The sequence below is a fragment of the Phyllosticta capitalensis genome (genome assembly GCF_038381095.1).
Source record: "Phyllosticta capitalensis strain CBS 128856 chromosome Unknown BKA78scaffold_10, whole genome shotgun sequence".
NCBI lineage: Eukaryota > Fungi > Ascomycota > Dothideomycetes > Botryosphaeriales > Phyllostictaceae > Phyllosticta > Phyllosticta capitalensis.
The window spans coordinates 1,195,963-1,214,702 of record NW_027117448.1 but is presented as its reverse complement, the minus strand read 5'-3'; the positions used below and the strand labels follow the sequence as shown (position 1 = coordinate 1,214,702).

Below are 18,740 nucleotides of genomic sequence, written 5' to 3'. Positions count from 1 at the left end.
CTTTAGCCGAGAACTATCTCCCTGGACCCAGAAGAGCGCGCCAAGTATGTCAAGGCCAAACAGAAGGAGTACGATGCAGAGCGGCGCAAGGACCCCAAGTTCTACTCAATCCAGTCCTTGAACCGAAAGACCCTCCACATGATCGTTGATGCTGTTGAGGAGATGGAGGAGGCGGGAATCCCTCAAGCCCTCCGAGATGACTGGACCAAGCGAGCTAAGAAAAAAAAAAAAAAAAAAAAAGGGGGGGGGGGGGGGGGGGGGGGGGGGGCGTTCAAACTGGGTCCGTCTGCCCGATGATCAAAGACCCAAGCTCGCCCTACCTCCCATTTTCACGGACCCGAATGCTGCGCCAGTCCTTGGAACAAAAGGCACAGAGACCCGGCTCCCAGCCCCGTCGCACATCAATCGTGAACGGTGCATCTGCTACGCGGAAACCACTCCAAGGAGGTTAGAGGTGTTTGAATGCTCCCAGAGCACCTCGACCCGTCTGAGCTGTTGCCAGCTATGGATTGGCCCGACCTTCAAGAACGCTATCATCGCTCTATGGGGGGGAGAGGAATGAAGCCGACCTGCAACTCTAGAAAGAGTTTGCGGACCTGATTAACGTATTGTTTGTCCATCGGCCAGCTATAAGCTCTCACTAACAGCTGCTAGTACTTTAACATTTGGGCGCAAACTTCTACCATGATGAGACTGGCTGCTTATTTGCTCGGTATGATCCCATTTCGGCTTTCATGTTCACCATTAACGCATTGCAGGCTCAAGACTTGCTCCACTTACACGTAGCACTACATTATGAGGGTTCTATTGAGGAGACACGACAGCATTGTAAGTGGTTTGGTCCTGCACCAACACACGATACTAATAACCGGAACAGACCAGATGATTGTGCAGGCGTACACGGCACCAGTGGACGGCAAGTCATGGAAAACACAAGAGTCGCACACGCAAATTGGATCCAACAGAGATCTGCAGCATCTTCTGGAGTCCTCGTCAGCCTCCAGCTTCCCGAAGAAGTCCAAGGAGACGAAGTACATCGTCTGGGTCCTCGGGGCCACGGTGTGTGCTGTGGGTGGGCCTGTTGCCATGGGAAAATTTTCGGGGTGCGCCTCCCTATAAAGGGGCACCGCCTCGCCTTCACTGCACGCCATCCACGAGGCCCGCACTGGAAAAAAAAAAGATGAAGCGTTTCGTGACTCCCAACAGTCCCCCATCCGGAAAAAACAAGCGCCCAAAGAAGTCTTGGACGGAGTCTCCGACGCCACACTGCTCCCAACCTACCAGTGCATCAGTATTGCAATTTCAAAGAATTTCAGGCTGGCTGGATGAGGTTCCATTCGACGCGAGAGCAACAGTGAGCAGTGACGAGGGATCCAAATCGTCAGTAGAACTCGGGATGTGCTTCGCCCTGGCTGGCCGCGGCCGCGCCCCTGGCGGCGGCTGGCGGATCCAGGAGGGGCTTGCGCTCAGCCTGGAGGTCGCGCTCAGTCTGGTCGCCCTCGTGGAGCTGGTGACGGCGTGGTTGGCGGGGTTGGTGGTGGAGATGGGGGTGTTTTGGGGGGTGGGGGGTGGTAGATGGTGTTTGGGATAGTCTGGCCCTCTTGTCCTCTGTTTTTTCTTTTTTCCTTTATTTGTGAGGGTGGGCTGGTACGTAAGAATGAGAAGGAGGAGGAGCGCAGGGAAAAGGAGGATAAGGAGAGGGAGGAGCCGAGAGTCTGATCGACGAGATGGATAAATCCGAGTTGGGGCACTCTGAAGAGGATGATACCTGGGGAAAATTTGTTCGGAGCCCCCTCGTTCAGGCACAGGATACTTCGAATCATGGAAATTCTCACCACAATGCAAAGAGCGTGGCAAGACGCCTTCCGTCAGCCCCTTGTCACAAGGAGTCTTCGAAGCGCAAGAGGACGACGACATGTCTGAGTCTTATTTTCAGAGGGAAAAACAACAGGAATCTGAGAAGTGTGGTAATGAAGACAAGTTCGTGAAATCGGAGTGAGAAGAAGGGAAAGAAAAGAACAATTCGACAGAAAATGGTTGAGATTTCTCTATGTAGTTTTCTACTAGCGAACGTGTGAATCAGGATTTTTAATGAACTCGCCCTTTGAGGCCTGGTAGCAAAGTCATGACACGCGTAGCTACGACTGCTCCCTGCGACTCTACGCGAAGGACTTGATAAATTCCAATATCAAATGCGCAAGGTGCTTAAGAGCTCCCTGTCTATGTACCTTGTAATATGGAAACATTCTACTGCTCTGCGGCCGCTTCGACTTTTTTAGTTTCTCTTAGTCAAGCTCCTATATGCGCTACAACTTTTGCTACTAGACCTCACCCCCTCCTATTTTCACGAACCCAAATGCTGCACCAGTACTCGGAATAAAGAGCATGAGCACCTAACCTCTAGCTCCGTCGCATATTGATTGTGGACCACGGGCGAAAGTGTAACTCCTGCCCGCGCAAGTTTGCAGAGAGCGCCTTCTGGTGAGACCATGCGAAAAAGTATGGTAAAGTGTGCATTCTTTGCCACAAGAGCACAGCAAAGGCGAAGCGCCGATAGTCTCTCATCGATCCGGCCCCGGTCTTTGCGAAGGACAAGGTGTTTAAGTATGATAAGGCCTGCAAAAGAGTCCAGACCGCTCAGTTCATTCCCTTGCCGACGGATATCTAGTGGGCTCAACTGGAACACTCTGAGTCTAAGTAGAGGCTGCGCAGTGTCAGCCTTCTACCTCCTGATTCCCTTCTTGAGATCTTTTCTCTTTGTACTCTTCTATCTCTCGGGCAATATTTTTCCTTACGGTGGCATCTTTCTTCCCTCCGCTGAGGAGTGTCGTGCAAATCAACATGTTCTGGGTCAAAGCATCAAAGAAGTTTGCGAGTTTTTGAATGAAGCAGCTCAGTCCATTCATGCCAGCTATGTTCCATCGACTGAACTCACTGGAGACATTGAGACAACAATGAGTTTTCAGCAAACATGATGGTAAAGTGCAGTGCGTCAAAGTATGCGTCTGCGTTGCGCCAAAATATTCGTACAATGCGCTAAATTATTCGTTCTGGGTGTTCGGTCATAGACTTATAAGTGTTCAAAGTATTTGTTCAAAGCGTTCAAGGTTACTCGTTCAAAGTATTCGTTCGAAGTGTTCAAAGTATTCGGACATTGGTGTTGAGCGTTCAAAGTATCCAATCGAAAGGCTCAAAATACTCGGTCAAAGTATTCGGTCAAAGTATTCATCTACGTTCGAAGTTGCCAAAATCACCCATCGCCTGATTGGGCATGTCGGTTGCAAGTACAGACACATTTAAGAAGCATTCATACACCGGAGCGAGACATCAGCTTTCAAATTGCCAGACCGCCGCCAGTGCGCTAAAATCTTACTGCAGTGCGCTAAATTATTCATCGAGTGCGTTAAAATATTCGTCTACCTTTGAAGTTGCTGGAGTGCCTCATTGGGTATACACTGCAGCGTGCGTTAAAATATTCGTCCACGTTTGAAGTTGCTAGATTGCCTAATTAGGTATATACTGCAGAGTGTAACTTCAAACCTGGGTAGACCAGCAAAGTGCAAATTGCATGCATGAAGTCGGAGGTTGCTGGCTAAGTCGGGACGAGGGTCGCAACTTCGCCCACAGGTGTTGGAATCTGGCGAAAGGATGTATTTTCCGTGAGGTTTCGATTTCAGGGGATGGTATATTAGAGAAACGAAGAAAGACTACTCAACCTGGTATTTGTGAAGTCACCATCTGCAAAACTTCCGTTCAAACGCTTTCCTCACCCTTGGTGCCAGGGGCTTGATGACTCCCTGGCTCCGTACAGTCTACCTCAACCACTTAGATGCCTTGGGATGGAAGTTGCCCGGACCAGCGCGGTGTACAAGAGTTGAAACAAATGCTAAGAAACTTAAATGGTGCTTTTGTACGCAATTTGGGAATATGGATATGTAAATCACAAAGCGTCCATCCCATTCCCATCCTTCTTCCACCAGCGTGGCTTCTCCGCTCTGCATAAACACCATAAAAACACATTCAACCACCCTTCCCTACCATCTACAACAGCTTTTCATCAACACAAGCCGTCCGGTTCACTTTACAGAGGAACACGCATCACCTTATACCGGCGGCGCCTCCTCATAATGCTGCCGCAACGCCTGCGGCACTTCGTCATCGAGGCCCTGATTGGGCTGCTCAGGCACTGTGACGCCACCAGTCCACTCATCCCCCTCCTTGTTCCACTCGACCTGGCCGGTCGACACAGTGCGCAGGATATTGGCGGAAAAGTGCGACAGCTTGGGGCAAGTCTTCTCAAGGTCGCGCATATCTGAAGCCGAGGGGAAGGTCGAGTGGAGCGTCTTGCGCCGGGGATTCATGACCTAGAAAGTAGATTCTGTGAGCCAAGCACATTTGGAAAGATGGGTACAGGTTTTTGGAAGCTTACCGCCATGCTAAACTCGAGCGTCGGGTTCCCTACAATCTCGACTCGCTCGAGCTCCGGACACACCTTGAACGCCTCCATCAGCCGCGACTTGCACGCTTCGGTTGGCTCCACCTCGACCGTCGCGCTGATCATGAGCAAGTCCTTGTGTTTGCGCAACACCTTCTCCAAATCGTCCAGCGTAAAAGTGTACAGTGTGGTATTCAGCGCTCGCAACCCCTCTGGCGCATTCTCTCCCGTCAATGCATCAACGAGCGAGTGTGCCGAGCTCTTGTGGAACGCAGAGACGCCCTCCACCTTGGCCTTGAATTCTTCACCCTCCTCGGAAAAGTTGGTCGGGTCATCTGGGTCGTCGGTGACTTCGGGCGCCGCAATGTTGAAGCTGCACATGACCAGATTCTTGTTGATGAAGGTCGGAAGCTCCGTCGCGGGGATGCGCCGCAAGAAGTCCTCGTCTTCGTGCCGGAACGTGTAGTTGAATTGCAGAAACATGAGTTGCGACTCGCGTGGCCGTGCCGTCAGTTTCTCGCCTACGGACTGGAAAAAGCCGGGCCGTGCAAAGACATCGAGTAGGTGAATGGCCTTGAGTTCTTTGAGTTTGTCGAAGAAGGCGAGCGCATCTTCTTGGGCTTCTGTTGTGATGCCGCATAGCAACTGGCTGTAGGCGTCGAAGCTTTTGACGTGCGGCAGGGCGTCGGCCAGAGCGCTCAGAAAGCCTGCTGGATATCCCAGGCTGAAGAGCTCGAGGGTGAGGCTTTCAATCCCTTGGGGAAGCGCAGGAATCGGCTTGAAAGACTCGATTTCCTTGGTGTACTCGTCAAGTTTGATGTCCGAAGTCAGAGTCAGAGCCTTCAACCCCTGCGCCTCCGGAGGGAAAATAGGAAGCGCGAAGCTCTGGATAGGGATTTGCGCGCCTTGCGCTTGTGCAGGGTCAACCGAGCCTTCTGAGGCGGGGTGGTGATCGACGTCGGCCATGATGAATTCCTCGTCCCTTGATCACTTGGTCAGCAGCAAACGAAAATCACATACGCCCACCATGGCGGCAAATTGGGGATGATGAGGATTAAAAGACGAGTGTATTGCCTCCTCGACCATCCTGGCCCCACGAATAATCTAAGCGGGGTATGACGGAGGATGATGCGGGGAGCCTCTTTCTGGACCAACGCCCCGTTGGATGGAGGAACCGTCAAGCCTGATGTGTGCGGCGGGGACCCTGTCGAGCCAGTGCGGGGAAATGAAGAAATCAGGGTTCCGTCTGACTCGCAGTTTCCTGTCCACGTGGTGTACATCTGTGCCTGAACTAGTAACCAAGAGCCGTTGCAACCTGACGGCATGTTGCGGCATGTTTTCTGTGATTATCTAATGCTGATCAGCAAGAGGGAGCTTTGTCCCGCTGTAGAAATGCGAACCGAGTCTTGGGGACGCTGGAACCATCGAGCAGCTGGCATCAACTGCGCCGCACCGATTGGCAATTACGTTCCGAACGTTCCAGCAATGGGTATTCGAATTTGGTGACCGTCTACTCTTTGACTCAAGCTCTGTTCCAGGGCTGCCAATAGTCGGCAGCAGTTGTAAGCATCCGCTGCAGCCGCAACGCCAGATCGTAATCGCTTGATGCATAGGGCGATTCGGCTCAAAGCAACTCGTCTTTGCCCAGCAGCTTCGCCATGGGATCTTCGGCTTGAACTTTCTTTCGCCGATACTCTTCCATCTCTTCTTCTGTAATTCCATCCCGCATCTCTTCAAATGGGCGCTTTCTGTTTCTATCATCTGTGCCCCTGCGCTTGTCATCACTGCCCACAGCATTGGGGACATGCTTTTCAAGTGCCTTTTCTTCCTTCCACGCCTCGTCTTTGGATACTTCTTCATCCTCGTCTACGCCAGTCCGCATCTTCTCCGCCTCTTCAAAAGCCTTTTTGCCTTCTTCGCCAGTGCAGTAGCTGTTCTTGACAGTCGAGTGACAACATGCGTAGCCCCATTGAAAATTTGACCACCAGCTTCCCCATACCGATGTGTGGTTGTTGATGAGGATGTCCTCAGGGTACTTGGATTTCGCCTTGGTGACTGGGGCTCCTTTAATGCGACCTTTGGAGTCGTATTCGACATATCGCTCGTTCTCCAGCACAGCAGCGGCCTTGATTGGGTTGTCTTGAAGGTGCTCCTGGCCACCATACTTTGCCAACAGTTCCTTCTTCTTTGCTTGACGCTTTTGCTCGGCCTCCTCCGCCTCCTTCTTGCGGAAGTATTCGCCCGATGTCGGGTTGGCCTGGAGGTGGACCTTGTTCTTATCTCCACGTTGTTGAGACTCCCACGCCAACTTCTGGGCCTTTTCAAATTCAGCCGCGTCGCCTGATGCTCGCATGAAGCCTTCCTCGGCCACCAGTTGCGCCGTCTTGTCTGCGCTCACTCCGCCGTCCATCATTGTCCTAGTTTTTGGGTTGTACTCGGCCGAGTTCAGGTCGAGGCTGATGAGGTACTTTGCAGTGTCTTCTCTAATTCGGAGATTCCTCGTGCTCGTGGGTTGTTTTCTCCCCATGTCGGCCTCAGCCTCGTACTTGGCGTCCTCGTCGCCGTCTCCCTCCTCTTCATCATCTGGCTTCTCATCTTCCCCGCCTTTGAGCTTCTTCTTCATTTCTTCAATCTCCCTATGTTCCTCTACGACTTTCATGTATTCTTGAGGATCATATCCATTCCAACGATCTCGCTTCGCATCCCATCCCAGCGACACGTTTTGCACGACCTCATCCGCCTCGATGTTCTTCCCAGTCCAGCGTGCGCCTGCTTTTCGGGGCCGGCTGAGACACTCCTTGGTCTTGTGGCTCATAGAACCACAGTTCTCGCATGCGCCTTTGCGATATTTGGTGGCGGCTGGACCTGCCTTCTTTCCGCGATCATACCATTTCGAGTCTGTGGCTAACGAAGTCTTGTGGAGACGCTGATGCTCGAGGTAGTCGTTTGCAGAGGCGGAGGAGTCTTCGGCTTCGTCGGTGATGTAGAATGGCTTTTTCGCAATGAAACTTGGAATGTACTCGTTGCGCTCATTCTTTGCCGGTTCGGCGGGCTTGCGAGGTTGTGCGGGCGGCATGGTGGGCTGGATTGGGGTGATGATGTTGTTGGATGACGGAGGTTCGTTGCGGCGAGAGGTAGAAGTCGAGGTGGTCCGTGCGTTTACGACTCGCGTTGATGATCCGCGTCAAGGCCGTCAGGCTTCCAAACCAACAACACCAAACGCGTCCGCCGATTTCTCGCCACCCTCCGCTGATTACTCGCCAAACTTCCGCAAAGCCTGATCGCATGATGCTGGTAGTTCCAACAACCTTTGACAGACAGAAACTCAATCGGGCCTGGCCTTGATGGACGTCTTCCGCTTTCGTCTCAATTGCGTCGATCACTACCAGGCCACTACCACGAAATTCGACCCGCAGCTTCATCGCGGCCTTGGAATACCGTCGCAAAGAGAGCATGCCTTTCAAGTCCCTGTCATACGCGTCTTTGGAGCCACCGAGACCGGGCAAAAGGTATGCGCGCACATTCATGGCGCGCTTCCCTACCTCTACTTGGACTATGATGGCAGCCTGGAGCCGGACGAAGGTGCGCATTGATTTATTTGCCGTCGCAACGCATGCAGAGACTGACAAAGTGCTTTGCTAGTCGACGCGTACGTGAACTCCCTCCGCATCTCCATCGATCATGCCCTTGCTGTATCATACCGGCGCAACGCCTACGACGGCAAAGCGCTTTTCGTGGCGCACATTTCTTTGGTCAAAGGAGTGCCTTTCTTCGGATATCACGTTGGCTATAAATATTACCTCAAGGTCTACCTGCTCAACCCCTTACATATGACCCGACTGGCCGAATTGCTACAACAAGGCAATATCCTCGCCAAAGTAATGCAGCCACATGAGAGCCACCTCCAGTACCTTGCCCAGTGGATGTGCGACTACAACTTGTTTGGATGCGGATACATTGACTGCGCCAAACTGAGGTTTCGCGCTCCCGTGCCGGAGTGGGAAAGCTTGAGCCAGACAACACACAGGTGGCATGATCGGTCTATACCGTCAATCCACATCTTGCCAGATGATGAGTTTTCTCGCCAGAGTCACTGTGCAATCGAGATCGATGTCTGTGTACAGGACATCTTGAATCGCAAAGAAATCAGAGAGAGACCCCAGCATCATGATTTCATGGAACGGTTCAGCTACCTATCCCCTGACGAGAAACTCGTACATTCGATGGCAGGGCTGTGGAAGGATGAGACCAAAAGAAGAAAGCGTAGAATGGGTCTGACGGATCCATCAAGCAGTCCCTTTCCTCCGGAAGTCCTTGTTAGCATGACAGCCGATCCACGGGATACCAGCAAAGGTGGTTGGATACACGAGGAAGAATTCAGAGAGACGATGATGAGATTAGTAGAGCAGGAAAAGACCAAGGATAGAGACAGGAAAATCTCGTTTGACGGCTTTCTCAAAAACGCGACAGGGGAACCCAATGTCCGTACTGCCATGGAAAGCGTTGAGGATTTGTATCCCAAAAAGTTGGAAGAATATCAAGCAACGCAGAATCCCATTCCGTATGAGCTGTTGGATGACCTTTTGCCGACATTTGACGATAGCCTATCTGGCTTGCAGGACGGCGACAGCGCGTATGACTCCGAGGAGGACCAAGAGCTACCCCACCTCCCTGATGCAGAAGATCCAAGCGAAGAATGGCACGAGGACGATGGTGAATTTGGGAGCTTCAACGAGGATATACTGCACGAAATCGACGAGCAGCAGAGAAGGTTGTCGCCACATCTCCAGCGGCCGAAGAAGAGGGCAAAACTGGCCCACGATGACGTTGACAGCCTCCAAAATGGCGAACACGCCATGCAAAGTGCCTCATCTTCCAAGTCGTCCCGAGCCAAAGACAACTTCTCGAAGCGCGTTGCTTTTGAAGACAATGAGGAATCGGCACCCGCTAGAAATACCATGCACAAGCGCCCGAGCCAGGAAACCCCACTCAGCCAATCTTCCCAGAACAGCATCAAGGCACACGGAGTGAACGGGGCCAATACACTGTCGTTTCCAGTGGTCAAGAACCCAAATGATAGTGACACTGCCCTTCGCCTGAGTCAGAGAAGTGGATGGTCAAATTCGCAAAAGTCACCCCACACCCCAGCGAAACGCCAGGATGATTCTAACGCTAAAGAGTCTCCTGCAACTCCATGGAGCCACCTTGGGTCAAGCAGGACTTTTTCTGGAAGTCCTGTCGTTTCATCACAAGCGCGCGAACTAGCCTTTCAGCTACCAGAATCCTTCTATCAATCTACGGATTCGAAAATCCTCTGCTACGGGCAATTGCCACCAGCTGCAGACGAAGTAAGCGCAACCATGCTTGACCATGGCCGACCACCTGTAGTGTATCAAGATGCATACTACAGCGATGAGAAAGATGTTCCAGAGAGGCCTCGAGAGTATGCTGGACGAGAGTTCAAGCTTGAGAGCACTACCGTTCCGTTTCTACCTCCATTCGATCCCACGGGTAATGATCCAGCCAATTTTGGTGACAAACCCGGAGTTGTCATTGACAGGACAAAAGAAGACGCTAGGCACGAGCAACGCCAAAGACAATGTTCCTTGCTCCACTGGGAAATTGCTGCTGCTCCCCCGTCCTTTGAAGAGGTAGAGCAATGGCTTATAAACGAAGATGACAAACCAGTGCCAGTTTCTGAGGCTGGAGGGGCGAGTGACAATCATCGCCGCAACCTGGGTACAAAACAAAAAGGCAACATCTCCCAGGTCGAAGGTCCAACGCAAAAGAACATGCACGGCTTCAAGTACTCTCAGCGCCAGAAGTCGACCTCTGTCCAACACGAAACTCAGTACATGAGTATCATGAGCCTTGAGGTACATATCAACAGCCGAGGCCACTTGTTACCAGATCCTGCTGAAGACCAGATTTCGTGCGTCTTTTGGAGCATTCAGGCCGATGTTGATGAAATCGACGGGCCCCGAGTTGGCATCATCGCCTTGTCTAGCCAGGATGGTATTGCTGCCAGGATTGCGCGCCAAGTCAACGTTCAAGTCGACTATGAAGAAGAGGAATTAGATCTGATCAATCGAGTGGTTGACATTGTGCGAAACTACGACCCTGACATCCTCACCGGCTACGAAGTCCACAACTCTTCTTGGGGCTACCTGATGGAGCGGGCACGCCTCAAGTTCGAGTATGACTTGTGCGACGAGATTGCTCGTACCATATCTCATTCACATGGCCGGTTTGGGAAAGAAGCTGACCGTTGGGGTTTCACACACACGTCGACCATTCGCGTCACTGGCCGGCACATGATTAATGTTTGGCGGGCTATGCGGAGCGAGTTCAACCTGCTGCAGTATACCATGGAAAATGTCGTGTTCCATCTCCTCCATCGACGCATACCGCACTACGAACACCAGGATTTGACGCGTTGGTACACTTCGGAGAAGCCGCGCGACCTGGCCAAGATGCTCGACTACTTCCTTTCGCGGACGCAACTCAACTTGGACATTCTTGACGCCAACGAATTGATCCCCAGGACCTCTGAACAGGCACGGCTCCTTGGAGTAGACTTCTTCTCCGTCTTCAGCCGTGGGTCACAATTCAAGGTCGAGTCGCTTATGTTCCGGATCGCAAAGCCTGAAAATTTCATCCTGCCGTCGCCTAGTCGGAAGCAAGTTGGCCAGCAGAATGCACTCGAGTGTCTGCCTTTGGTCATGGAGCCGCAGAGCGCCTTTTACAATTCGCCCGTTTTGGTGCTGGACTTTCAGAGCTTGTATCCGAGCGTCATGATTGCGTATAACTATTGCTATTCGACATGCCTGGGACGAATCGTCAGCTGGCGCGGCACCAACAAGATGGGATTCACAGACTTCAAACGAGAGCCGCGCCTGCTTGAGCTGGTAAAGGACCACGTCAACATTGCACCAAACGGCATCATGTATGTGAAGCCGGAGATGCGAAAATCGCTACTTGCAAAGATGCTGGGCGAAATTCTCGAAACAAGAGTCATGGTCAAGAGTGGGATGAAGGTCGACAAGGATGACAAGACGCTGCAGCAGCTCCTGAACAACCGACAGCTTGCTCTTAAGCTGATTGCCAACGTCACATACGGCTACACATCTGCCAGCTTCTCTGGGCGCATGCCATGCTCTGAGATTGCAGACAGTATTGTGCAAACGGGGCGTGAGACACTAGAAAAAGCCATTGCCTTGATTCACAGTGAGCCGCGATGGGGTGCTGAAGTAGTCTACGGCGATACAGACTCGCTTTTTGTGCATCTCAAGGGGCGGACGCGCGAAGAAGCATTTACCATTGGCGAGGAAATCGCCGCCGCCGTGACGTCGCGCAACCCACGGCCAGTGAAGCTCAAGTTTGAAAAGGTCTACCACCCGTGCGTACTATTGGCAAAGAAGCGCTATGTGGGCTATAAGTACGAGACACGCAGCCAAAAGGAACCCGAATTCGACGCCAAAGGCATCGAGACAGTTCGGCGCGACGGTACGCCTGCTGAGCAAAAGATTGAGGAGAAGGCACTCAAGACCCTGTTTCGCTCTGCAGATCTGTCGCAAGTCAAGAGCTATTTCCAGCGGCAGTGTGCCAAAATCCAAGCCGGTCGCGTCTCCATTCAAGACTTTGTTTTTGCCCGCGAGGTCAAACTTGGAACTTACAGCGAGCGCGGCGTGGGCCCTGCAGGCGCCCTCATCGCCACGCGCCGAATGCTCGCAGACCATCGGGCCGAGCCGCAGTATGGTGAGCGCGTCCCATATGTCGTGGTCACAGGGGCTCCGGGGGCGCGTTTGATTGACCGCTGCGTCGCCCCTGAGAAGCTTCTTGAGGACGACCAGCTTGAGCTGGACGCGGAGTATTACATCACCAAGAACTTGATCCCGCCGCTCGAACGCATATTCAACCTCGTCGGCGCCAACGTGCGTGCATGGTGGGATGAAATGCCCAAAATCCAACGCATCCGTAGCGTCACGGCCGCTGCTGCCGCGGCACAAGCTGGCGGCGTCGAAGTCGCGCCGCCGGGCCCATCCAAGAAGACGCTGGAAAATTACATGAAATCGTCCTCCTGTCTCCTCTGTCGCTCCCCACTTCCTAAAGACCCCGTGATCCCGCTCTGCGTCTCGTGTGCTTCCTCTCCACACCTGTCTCTTACCACCCTGCGCGCGCGCCTCGCTGCCGCTGAACAACGCATTGCGGATATTGACACCGTCTGTCGCAGCTGCGCAGGGTTGCCTTTTGGCGAAGAGGTCCGCTGCGCGTCTCGCGATTGCCCGGTGTTTTATAGCCGTGTCCGCGAGGGCGCAAGGGGTCGGGCTATGAGGGCCGGTCTAGGGAGCGTCATTAGAGCGTTGGAGGAGCAGGTCGATAGGTTTATGGAGATGGAGGGAGGTGGCTTGGATTGGTGATTGGAACTCGAGTCTGGTGAGAAGCAAGTTGGTATCATTGTCATTAATGCTTACATTTGGGTGTTTGAATAGGTCACGAATATACCCTTGGTTTTGGGCGGCTGTTCGTTGCAAAGAATGGCTAGGGAGCGTTCAGCTCCCTTAATTTGTGTTTTTAACAGATATCCAAGCTTCCTCAGAGAGGTTGCTTTACATGAATTTCAAAAGTCTCCAAAAGTCTCCGCCTGGAACGCTTTGCTAATCCAACGATTGCTGCTGACCTTTCCAATTTAGACCTGGCACACGTAGCCGACCTCCATCTGGGCCCCGCATTAGCCGCTACAGCAGTCACTCGCCGAGGAGCAGATAACTCCAAGGAATCAATCTCAGCATCGCATATCAAACCAAAGATGTTTGTACTCACCGCCGTTAGCGGTGCACCTCTTGGCCTTGGCCTACGGCTTGCACACGGTGCCGACTTCCATCTGACCCTCGCACTTGCCGCTGCAGCAGTCGCTGGCCGAAGAGCAGACCTCTACAAGCAAAGAGATTAGTACTATCGATCAGGTCTGAAGATGGGAGCATATTTGAACTCACTGTAGTTGGCGGTGCACCTCTTGACCTTGGCCGACGCCGGCTTGCACACGGTGCCGACTTCCATCTGACCCTCGCAAACGCCGCTGCAGCAGTCGCTGGCCGAAGAGCAGACCTCTACAAGCAAAGAGATTAGTACTATCGATCAGGTCTGAAGATGAGAGAATATTTGAACTCACTGTAGTTGGCGGTGCACCTCTTGTCAAGACCGTCAAGACTAGGGGCCGCAATGGCCAACGCGGCAAAGAGGGAGACAAGAGTGAACTTGAACTGCATTTTCACAAGTGGAGGAGTTCTGGCGGTGGATGCTTTGTTGGAGAGTAAACGAAGGATGCTGTTGTCCTTCAACTTGACCTGACACTGGAATGGTCTTTATACCTTTCACGCCGGACCCGACCTGCACTCACGATTGAACTACGCACGGAGCCCCAAATCATTTCAAGATTCTCCGAAATCGGTCGTGGGGAAGTGAATGAGGATCATGTCTGGTCGTGGAACTAGAAAGATGCCAGATAGGAGGCGCATCGCGGTGTGCAAGCGAACCTGCGTCTGATGGACGACGTTTTGGGCTTCATCCGGAGGTGACAAGGAGCCTCTGCTACTCAAGATCTGCTGGAAACTGGACGAGGCACAGCTGCTTTGAAGCTGGATGGAACGAGACCAATGTCATTGCCCAAATATGCTCTTCGACAGGCCTTTCTGACACATCACTCTTCAACATACAAAGCAGGACTTAGACATGGAGGTCTCTACACCTTCACTCCAGGCTGCCGGACAGACCTCCGGATTGCTAGGACTACCGTACAGGCGCTCTTTGCTCATCCAGCGAGTCGCTGCGCGCCCAGGACCCACACAGCACGCCGTCAGAGAACTACGGACCGACAAGATGGGCAAATGCCCGCGTGCGCACATACCTAGTCTGGCAAGGCGTTCCTCCCGTTGGTGGCACCTTGGCTACTGCCAGCATAGTGGGTCGCAAAATAGGTGGCAACTCCAAGGTGGTGCGGGGTGCTCGAATGCTCTCTGTAGCTATCCTTTGACGAAAGGTCTAAGTCTTTGGGGAGCAAGGTGTTTGATCACTCCTTGTATGCACATGTCTTGGCTTTGAAATTTGGTTGAAGGAGGTCAACTCCCCAAACGACCAAGTCTGAGAACACAACAGGGAGCATTCGAGTACCCGGCCCTGAGTTGGCATTTCTCATGCAACCCTCTGTCTCAGTCTCTGCAAAAGAAACGGAGCCTTTGCTCCGTACGATTTGAACGAGGTTGATAGTCAGCCCGATTTGGGAAAGCCGAAGGTAGCTATGTCCAGACTGAGGTCAACTCCCCTTATCAGATGCTTAACCGAACATGCACAGGCACAGTGGGCCGCGAAAGAAACTTCAATCCCCAAAGCAGAGCAGGGATGCTTGGGAGCTCCCTGTTGTCCAGGCGTTATCTGATCTTGCTACACGAGGGCCAGTCAACCAGCTCAACAACCAGACACCGAACAGCGAGCTTAACGACCTCGGACATACGATCAATCTTTGCGATGGGATTGTTGCTGGAACTTATCATTGACTCTGCTCTCCGCTATATAGATTCCTTTTCTGTTCGCCCCTCGTATTTCAGCATTTTTTGATTACTTTCATCTGCCCGAGGAAGTTATTTGCGACCGACCAAGTCACCAAGACATAACACGTGAAGCGATTCCGGAAGGCCTCAAGGCCGCAGTCTTCTCCGTCCTTCGTTGCTTTCCACCGAACTGAAGAAATCCTTCCCATGGGAGTCTTTCCACCACTTCTCGCCTGCGCTTTTAGCTACGCTCCAACGCGATGGGCATTCAGACGTCTGGCGGCTACAAAGGGAAACAGTGTCAGTCAAAACGAACCACTTTCCCCTTTCCAATCCACATACCCGAATTGACCAAGTCCACATCCAAGGCCCGTCCCGAAAGCCCGCGCTTCTGGCTTCTTTTACCCCTCGTTGCCGTTTCTGCTCCCTTCACCTGCGGTCCAAATACTCTCGCTGGTGCTTCCACTGCCGCTTCCGGTTTCCTTTCGGCATCTTGTCCAGCCTTGTTCAAATCGGAGGCTCCGGTGGCAGCGGTGGTCGTGGAATCAGCTGCCAACATCTCTTTGGCTTTGTTGTCGTCCTGCTTTTCATCTGCCCTTTGCTGCTCAAGCTGCGGCTGCGGCACAGACACGGACATGGTCTCGGCGACTGCGGCATGTGGATGAATGCAGGAGTTGGCGTAGGCGTAGTGCGATTCTTGGTGCGCAAGGTAGCGGAAGAGCATTTGGAGGAGTTGTTTTTGTTCAAGTCTTTGGAAAGAGAAGAGGCTTGGTCGATTTATGGGTTGATCGAATTCCCTTGTCAGAGTAAGAGAAGAAATGTTGCACGACGTCGGCTGATGGAGAAAAACAACTCAGGGACAAAGCTCCAGTCAGTATATATACACTGACTACACTCCTCTTCGAACACCAGACAGACACTCGCGGCCCCATCCACCATCCGCACATCCGCCATCTGCCCGTTTCAGGTCCTCTCGTCCAACGAACAAAGGCTGCGGTGTGTCCTACGTGGGCGGGCTCAGCCCTACCCTAATTATCTTACCCTGCACCCCGTTGCATATGTCGCATGTGTTGCGGCGGTGCGTCGGCAGCGAGCGCCACGCCTGCTACGCTGATGCGCTCCCCTGGGCTGCCCTGTCCGTCTGCGTCAGCAGCCCCCGACATCACTGCGCTGGTAGCAGTACCTCAGCAGCTCGCACGCCTCACTCGCCAACTTGCTCTCGCAACGACTCGCTCGCTCACCGCAGAATCAGAATAAGCCAGCCTTCCCGTCCCGCAACGCCCCCATTTTGTTTGTGCACGAATAATGGAGCGCTGGCATGGACACAGCTGAGATGAGCCTAAGCCTGTGAGCATGAGCATCGGCTACCGCCTTTCTTCATTCACTTCTCCGCTTGTGTTTGGGGCCAATATCAGTCAGATGTCGGTGTGGGTGCGGTAGCGTTGGGGTTGAAAGAAACCTAAAGGGAGTGCGACTTGTCTCATTGGGCAAGCGCGGGGCGGGGAGGCAGCGAATCACAGTGTTCGCGATACAGAGGTGCCTGTCAACGATATCGATTGGGCAGGTACCCAGACACCATGGAGCTTGTGATGTTGGGCGTTGCTGCTGTTCGTGCTCGCCGGTCGGCATGACATGGAGTCAACGGCTCTGCATTGGCTGCTTCGTGGCTGCGAAAATTACTGGCACTTGCGTCTTTTCTTTCGGGCTTTGATGGAAATTGCTAAAGGTAAGGCAGGTGTGCATCGGGTTTCCCGACAGCCTACAGCATGTGGTTTGGTGGATTGGCAGGTGAGAAGTCGTTGGTTGTGCTGAGTCCCCCTTTTCTACCTCATGTTTGCTGCGCGTTGTTGCTGCGTTGGAAGGGGAGAGCGCCAACATGCATCGCTCCACGCACCCTTGAGACCCTTTCTTTTGTCTCCATGTCTTTTGGGATCTTCACCTGAATGCTCCTTAAATCCGCAGAGTATTCTGACATAACATAGATTCTTCACGAATGCCATCTAGTAGCTTCGCAGGTTTTGCTGTTGCAACAAGGCAAGCAGCACTGTTCCCCTTGAGCTACTAGACAGTGACTCAAATGCGACCAAAAAGCTCAACTCTGACCGGCACGGCCCCATATGCAACTCTCGAGTCGCTATTTGTCCAAGGAACGGCAATCGCACCCACCCATCTGCTCGATCAAGCAGCCAGGCCGCCGTCGTGCAACCCAGATGTTTTGTCCTACCAACGCTACCACAGCCTCAACCGCAGCCTCGATGCAAAGGAACCAGCCAATCGTTCACTGCTTCCCAAGCACTGCCTGGGGACATGTCTCAACTCGTCTGTTCGCTCTCCGATGGTGCGTCCGCCGGTCAAGTCAGGCCCCATGCATTCCAGCCTGGTCTCGCTGAAGTCTGCCAATAGCTTTCGATGCTTGGGAGAAAGAGTGGCGCACAATGACTGTAGATAAATGGCAAATTTCAATCTCACAAAGCGCGCTTACAGGGAGCATTCAAAACCACGGCTTGAAACAGCAAGAAGTTGTGAGTTGGGAACCTTCTCCATTCTGGGTATGTGACCTCTACTTGCCGATGCCATCTTCATGAGTCACTCTCGACCGCTTCGGTTGTTCTTCAAGGCCATTATCACCAACTTTTGTTCCTCCATACCCGCAATTACTTTCGATTTTCACCCCTGAATGCTGGCACCCAATCGCAACAGCTGCTCGCAAATATCTCATTTCTTTTCCTTGTTGGCCTTGTCCATCTGCGTGACCTTCTCCTCAAGAAGCGCCTGCTTGAGCTTGCACTCCATGGCATCAATCTTAGCGCGGATCTCGTCAAGGGACTTCTTCTGGTGGTTATTTTAGATGGGTGTTTTAGTCATTGGTATTTTTTGATTGACCTCCTGCTCACGAATGTTTTCGATTGACTTTTCGATGGCCGCAATAATCTTCGCAAGATCTACGACGTCCTCGGTGCGCTCAGTGGAGGTCTGCTTTGTTTTGGGCTGGTGGAGGTTAGGGTGAGGTCTGGACAACTCCATGAGGGACTTACTATTTGAGACATTTTACCAGTGATTGTGTGAGGTGCTTTGATTTGAGGGTTTTAAGGGGCTCTGTGCTATATGTTTGTCCGATTTCTGATTTTTGATTGTGGTAAAAATGGACTGTTGGGGAGAGAGATGTTGGGGTTCAAGATATTTTGTAGGCGCGCACCAGAACCGCCCGTGTGTTGGAACATTGTGAAGTGGAAGTGGAAGAGTAGCCTGCATTCATAATCACTTTACATTCAAAGATTTGGTAGAGGAAGAAAGTCTCCTTTTGAGTCTGTGGTACTTTTGTCTGTCCATCTATCCCTGGCTCCTCCAGAATGTTCCCCTCCAAATTTCCAATTTGGTTTTGCCATCTTCCATCTGAAGCAGTAATTTTTTCTTGTTGACGACGTCCGTGAATACGCCCCGCTCTAGAATGTCCTAAGGGCGGGGCCATTCGGTCGCTCACTCTGTTTTTTCGGTCTCGTACTTGTTCGCCTTTGCCTCGAGGATGCTCCTAGCCTTCTTCATGTTGATCTCGACAATATCCATATCTGTGCGAATCTCGGCGAGGGTACGCGTCTACCACCATTCCGTCAGTTCAACTGTCATCATCGGTCCCCTGGTTTTTGCACTTACCTGGTTCTCAACGTCGATGCGCAACTTCGCAATCGCATTGACGATAGAGGTCAGGTCGACGATCTCCTCGGGGTCCGCAGCGGGATAGGAGATGGTGTTGAGGAACT

General features: G+C 52.5%; 6 protein-coding genes across 6 annotated transcripts; 3 read left to right on the top strand and 3 right to left on the bottom strand.

Moving 5' to 3' along the window:
• Window positions 1-734: 734 nt before the first annotated feature.
• Window positions 735-1,119, top strand: BKA78DRAFT_356124 (uncharacterized protein; the record flags this gene model as incomplete). Its single annotated transcript, XM_066892017.1, has 2 exons — window positions 735-828; window positions 878-1,119. The coding sequence occupies 2 exons, from the start codon at window positions 735-737 to the stop codon at window positions 1,117-1,119; spliced, it is 336 nt and encodes a 111-aa protein (XP_066740612.1).
• Window positions 1,120-4,022: 2,903 nt separating this feature from the next.
• BKA78DRAFT_32871 (uncharacterized protein) lies at window positions 4,023-5,500 on the bottom strand. Its single transcript, XM_066889615.1, has 3 exons — window positions 4,430-5,500; window positions 4,103-4,364; window positions 4,023-4,041 (listed from the first exon to the last, which is right to left on the bottom strand). Exons 1-2 carry the CDS (start codon window positions 5,399-5,401, stop codon window positions 4,104-4,106), a joined length of 1,233 nt encoding a protein of 410 aa, XP_066740611.1. The 5' UTR covers window positions 5,402-5,500; the 3' UTR covers window positions 4,023-4,041; window position 4,103.
• Window positions 5,501-5,924: 424 nt separating this feature from the next.
• BKA78DRAFT_32859 (pre-mRNA-splicing factor SLU7) lies at window positions 5,925-7,536 on the bottom strand. Its single transcript, XM_066889609.1, has one exon. It carries the CDS (start codon window positions 7,509-7,511, stop codon window positions 6,060-6,062), a length of 1,452 nt encoding a protein of 483 aa, XP_066740610.1. The 5' UTR covers window positions 7,512-7,536; the 3' UTR covers window positions 5,925-6,059.
• Window positions 7,537-7,643: 107 nt separating this feature from the next.
• Window positions 7,644-13,071, top strand: BKA78DRAFT_287814 (uncharacterized protein). The gene is made up of 2 exons (XM_066885734.1): window positions 7,644-8,017; window positions 8,078-13,071. The coding sequence occupies exons 1-2, from the start codon at window positions 7,780-7,782 to the stop codon at window positions 12,853-12,855; spliced, it is 5,016 nt and encodes a 1,671-aa protein (XP_066740609.1). The 5' UTR covers window positions 7,644-7,779; the 3' UTR covers window positions 12,856-13,071.
• Window positions 13,050-13,754, bottom strand: BKA78DRAFT_32846 (uncharacterized protein). Its single transcript, XM_066889594.1, has 3 exons — window positions 13,608-13,754; window positions 13,432-13,545; window positions 13,050-13,369 (listed from the first exon to the last, which is right to left on the bottom strand). Exons 1-3 carry the CDS (start codon window positions 13,702-13,704, stop codon window positions 13,290-13,292), a joined length of 291 nt encoding a protein of 96 aa, XP_066740608.1. The 5' UTR covers window positions 13,705-13,754; the 3' UTR covers window positions 13,050-13,289.
• Window positions 13,755-14,791: 1,037 nt separating this feature from the next.
• On the top strand, window positions 14,792-15,956 carry BKA78DRAFT_32819 (uncharacterized protein). Its single transcript, XM_066889578.1, has 2 exons — window positions 14,792-15,280; window positions 15,351-15,956. The coding sequence occupies exons 1-2, from the start codon at window positions 15,190-15,192 to the stop codon at window positions 15,869-15,871; spliced, it is 612 nt and encodes a 203-aa protein (XP_066740607.1). The 5' UTR covers window positions 14,792-15,189; the 3' UTR covers window positions 15,872-15,956.
• Window positions 15,957-18,740: the final 2,784 nt, after the last annotated feature.

Coding starts and splice junctions, on each gene's coding strand:
- BKA78DRAFT_32871 (XM_066889615.1), bottom strand. CDS start 5,401: ATGGCCGACGTCGATCACCACCCCGCCTCAGAAGGCTCGGTTGACCCT. Junction 4,365..4,429: donor CGCTCGAGTTTAGCATGGCG/GTAAGCTTCCAA, acceptor TCTACTTTCTAG/GTCATGAATCCCCGGCGCAA.
- BKA78DRAFT_32859 (XM_066889609.1), bottom strand. CDS start 7,511: ATGCCGCCCGCACAACCTCGCAAGCCCGCCGAACCGGCAAAGAATGAG.
- BKA78DRAFT_287814 (XM_066885734.1), top strand. CDS start 7,780: ATGGACGTCTTCCGCTTTCGTCTCAATTGCGTCGATCACTACCAGGCC. Junction 8,018..8,077: donor CAGCCTGGAGCCGGACGAAG/GTGCGCATTGAT, acceptor GTGCTTTGCTAG/TCGACGCGTACGTGAACTCC.
- BKA78DRAFT_32846 (XM_066889594.1), bottom strand. CDS start 13,704: ATGCAGTTCAAGTTCACTCTTGTCTCCCTCTTTGCCGCGTTGGCCATT. Junction 13,546..13,607: donor GAGGTGCACCGCCAACTACA/GTGAGTTCAAAT, acceptor CTTTGCTTGTAG/AGGTCTGCTCTTCGGCCAGC. Junction 13,370..13,431: donor GAGGTGCACCGCCAACTACA/GTGAGTTCAAAT, acceptor CTTTGCTTGTAG/AGGTCTGCTCTTCGGCCAGC.
- BKA78DRAFT_32819 (XM_066889578.1), top strand. CDS start 15,190: ATGGGAGTCTTTCCACCACTTCTCGCCTGCGCTTTTAGCTACGCTCCA. Junction 15,281..15,350: donor GGCGGCTACAAAGGGAAACA/GTGTCAGTCAAA, acceptor TCCACATCCAAG/GCCCGTCCCGAAAGCCCGCG.